The 2,612-nt window shown below is 59.2% G+C and overlaps 1 protein-coding gene across 1 annotated transcript in view; it reads right to left on the bottom strand.

The window, feature by feature from the left end:
- The window catches only part of LOC104135737 (unconventional myosin-XV), a gene marked incomplete at its 5' end in the record, with an annotated part of 31,329 nt that overhangs the window by 12,588 nt on the left and 16,129 nt on the right, over positions 1-2,612 (bottom strand). Inside the window, 1 exon segment of the mRNA XM_035889135.1 lies at positions 2,020-2,612. Coding sequence (XP_035745028.1) covers positions 2,020-2,612 — 593 coding nt within the window.

Raw genomic sequence — 2,612 nt, forward strand, 5'->3', positions numbered from 1 at the left:
CAAAAACCAATCCTTCTAGTCAAGAGTTAACAGATACCTTCCTTTGATTTGTAGGATTGCTCCAGGCACGTTCGTAAACTGATCAGGGCACCCAGGTGACGCTGGCCACCAACCCCAACACGCAAGCCCAAGCCCGGCTCCAGTTCTGGGAGCCCTGAGCCAGCTGCCTTTTCCCAGCAGTTTTGGGAGAGGAGCAAGAGTCTGGGACAAGAAAACGTTGCACTCTGGTCCTGGAGCAGAGAAAAGCACCTCTCCCTCCTCCCGCCATCCTCCACGGTGAAGTCCCAATCCTTCGGATGTAAGGCCACGGGAGTTTTCCTAGCGGCTTTGACTACAAGACTGACCCTGCGATAACGGCTCTGCCACCGTGCTTCCAAGCAAGAAAAAACTCTCACTCTCCTTAAAAAAAAAAAACAAAACACAAAAAACCCACGCCAAAAACCCCACCTCTGTCTGTGAAAGGAAGGACAACTGTTTACTCCAGGTCCCCTGGAGAAATGCAGCACAGGGGTTCGCCTCACCAGCAGGAAAATTAAGAGTAGAAAGTTTCCCTCCTCGTGTCCAAAAGGAGAAGTCAGGGAGCGGAGCGGCTGCTTCGCACCCGGCAGCCTCCGTCCCCGGGGATGGAGCTTCTTGCTCTGTGATAAAAGGACACGCGGGGCAGGATGGGTCCCCCTCCCCGGTCCCGTTTCACAAAATCACCCTGACCTCTGCACCCGCCCCACCGTGCCCTCCCTGCCCCGGCCAATCCACCAGAGAACGAGAAAATTTCCTCAGCGCCGTTCGCGTTTCCCTCCGCAGCCTCCCTCATCCCTCGCTAATCCACAGAAGTTACCTAACGCCGGGGGTACGGCGCGGATTAGTTAATGTTTGTGCAGCTTTTCCGAGATAAAAGCTACGCGAGATCTCAGCATTTATTATTGATGCACTAGTCAACGGTGCGAGGCTGCGTGTACGTGGGGGGGAAAAATTCCTTCCCGAACCCTGCGGCGATCACTTTACAAGCCAAAGCAGGGGATTGTGTTACGGCCCGGGAGCCCTGAAAACCAGCCTGACCCTTCCCCGGTCTAAAAAAAAAAAACAAAAAACAAAAAAACCCAAACAAAACCCAACAAACCACCAAACCAGCCCACCAACCCACCCCAAATGAGGATACAGTTGGTAGGTTGGAGCACTGCTGGCAAAGTCCGGGCGATCCCTGCTCCTGGCAGGAAGCACTCTGACCTTCAGGGACACGAGGGACTGGTGCTCACCGAGTCAGGCAGCGCCGGGGCTGGGCGTCGAGCCGCCCTCCCCAGGGCCCGGACACCGGTGGGCCCGTACGCCCCGGCCCGTGCACACCATCCCTGTCCCCTTACCTGCCTGCTCTGCCCGCCCGGCGCATCCCGGGAGCCGGCAGGGATTAGGAAGCAGGGGTTTCCCAGTGTCAATCCCAGCTTTGCTACCGACCGGCTGCGTGACCTTGGGCAGGTCATTTCGCCTCCACAGCTCTCTCCCCGCTTGCAAAAACGCACGTCAAGTCCTTTCTCGCACCCGCGCCCCACCGCGCTTCCAAGTGACAGTCCCGTGGGGCTCTGCACTCCAGTCTCCCCATCGGCATCGGGTAGGGGAGGGTTTAGCGTTCCCAGTTCACAAACTGGGAAGAGGAGGCCATTCACACCTCCTCTCCACACTTAAGGTCAGGTTGGGGAGGCACCGGCCAAGCTAAGAATAAACCCAGGAGCCCCGTCCCAGCCAGCTGCTCCGCTCTGACCGCTCTTGGGCAGAGGATCCATTTTGTGCCTCGATGTGTTATTTTAACCGTTTACAGGAACTACGGCAAAGCTCGGCTCCGCAAGCAGGCACGCTCCCGCCAGGACTCTCCTCAAGCTCCGTGGAGAGGGCACCCACCCAAATCCCCATACGCCCCCGCGGGGGGACACCCCTCTCGGGGTGTGCATCCATGTGCCTCGTGATTAGCGTTACACAACCGAGCCCCGGCACGTTAAGCGGAGGCCTCGGCAAACGCGGGCGAGTTACCTGAGCACCGTGACGCTTCCCCTCTTCACGGGCAGGAAGAGAACGGGCTCCGAGACCCTGATGGGTTTGAACTGGAATTTACACCCGAAGCAGAGCGCCGAGTCGCTGAAGAAGGAGACGGAGACGATGGGCCTCTCAAAGATATGGATGGGGGCCACGTGGGAGACAATGCAGCCCCCCGGCTGGTAGTCGTTGATGACGGCACTGTTCACAAAGCCCTCGGGAATCACCCGGTGCTCCACCAGCTTCCTGATCACCAGGTCGTGCACCCACTCGGGGATGGCGTCCACCTCCCCCCGCGGGTACAGACGCTCCTGGCCGGGGCCTCGTCTCTGGAGCTGAGACCCATAGGTGTAGCCCTCCCCGAAAAAATACTTGTTCCGCAGCGGCGCCCGATCCACCGTGTGCTCCTTGTAGAGCCCCTTCTCCGCCCGGGACACCACGTCCTCGATCCGAGCTTCGATCTTGGCGCACTCCTCGGCGCTGAAGAGGCGAAGCTGGCGGATGCCGCTTTTGACTTTCCGAGCTTCTTCCTCCCCCTTCTGCTCCTCGTAGTCGCTGGGCTCGGAGCCGGAGTCCTCCTGGTGCCGGCG

This window comes from Egretta garzetta, unplaced genomic scaffold, assembly GCF_000687185.1.
Source record: "Egretta garzetta isolate BGI_Z169 unplaced genomic scaffold, ASM68718v1 scaffold42, whole genome shotgun sequence".
Lineage (NCBI taxonomy): Eukaryota > Metazoa > Chordata > Aves > Pelecaniformes > Ardeidae > Egretta > Egretta garzetta.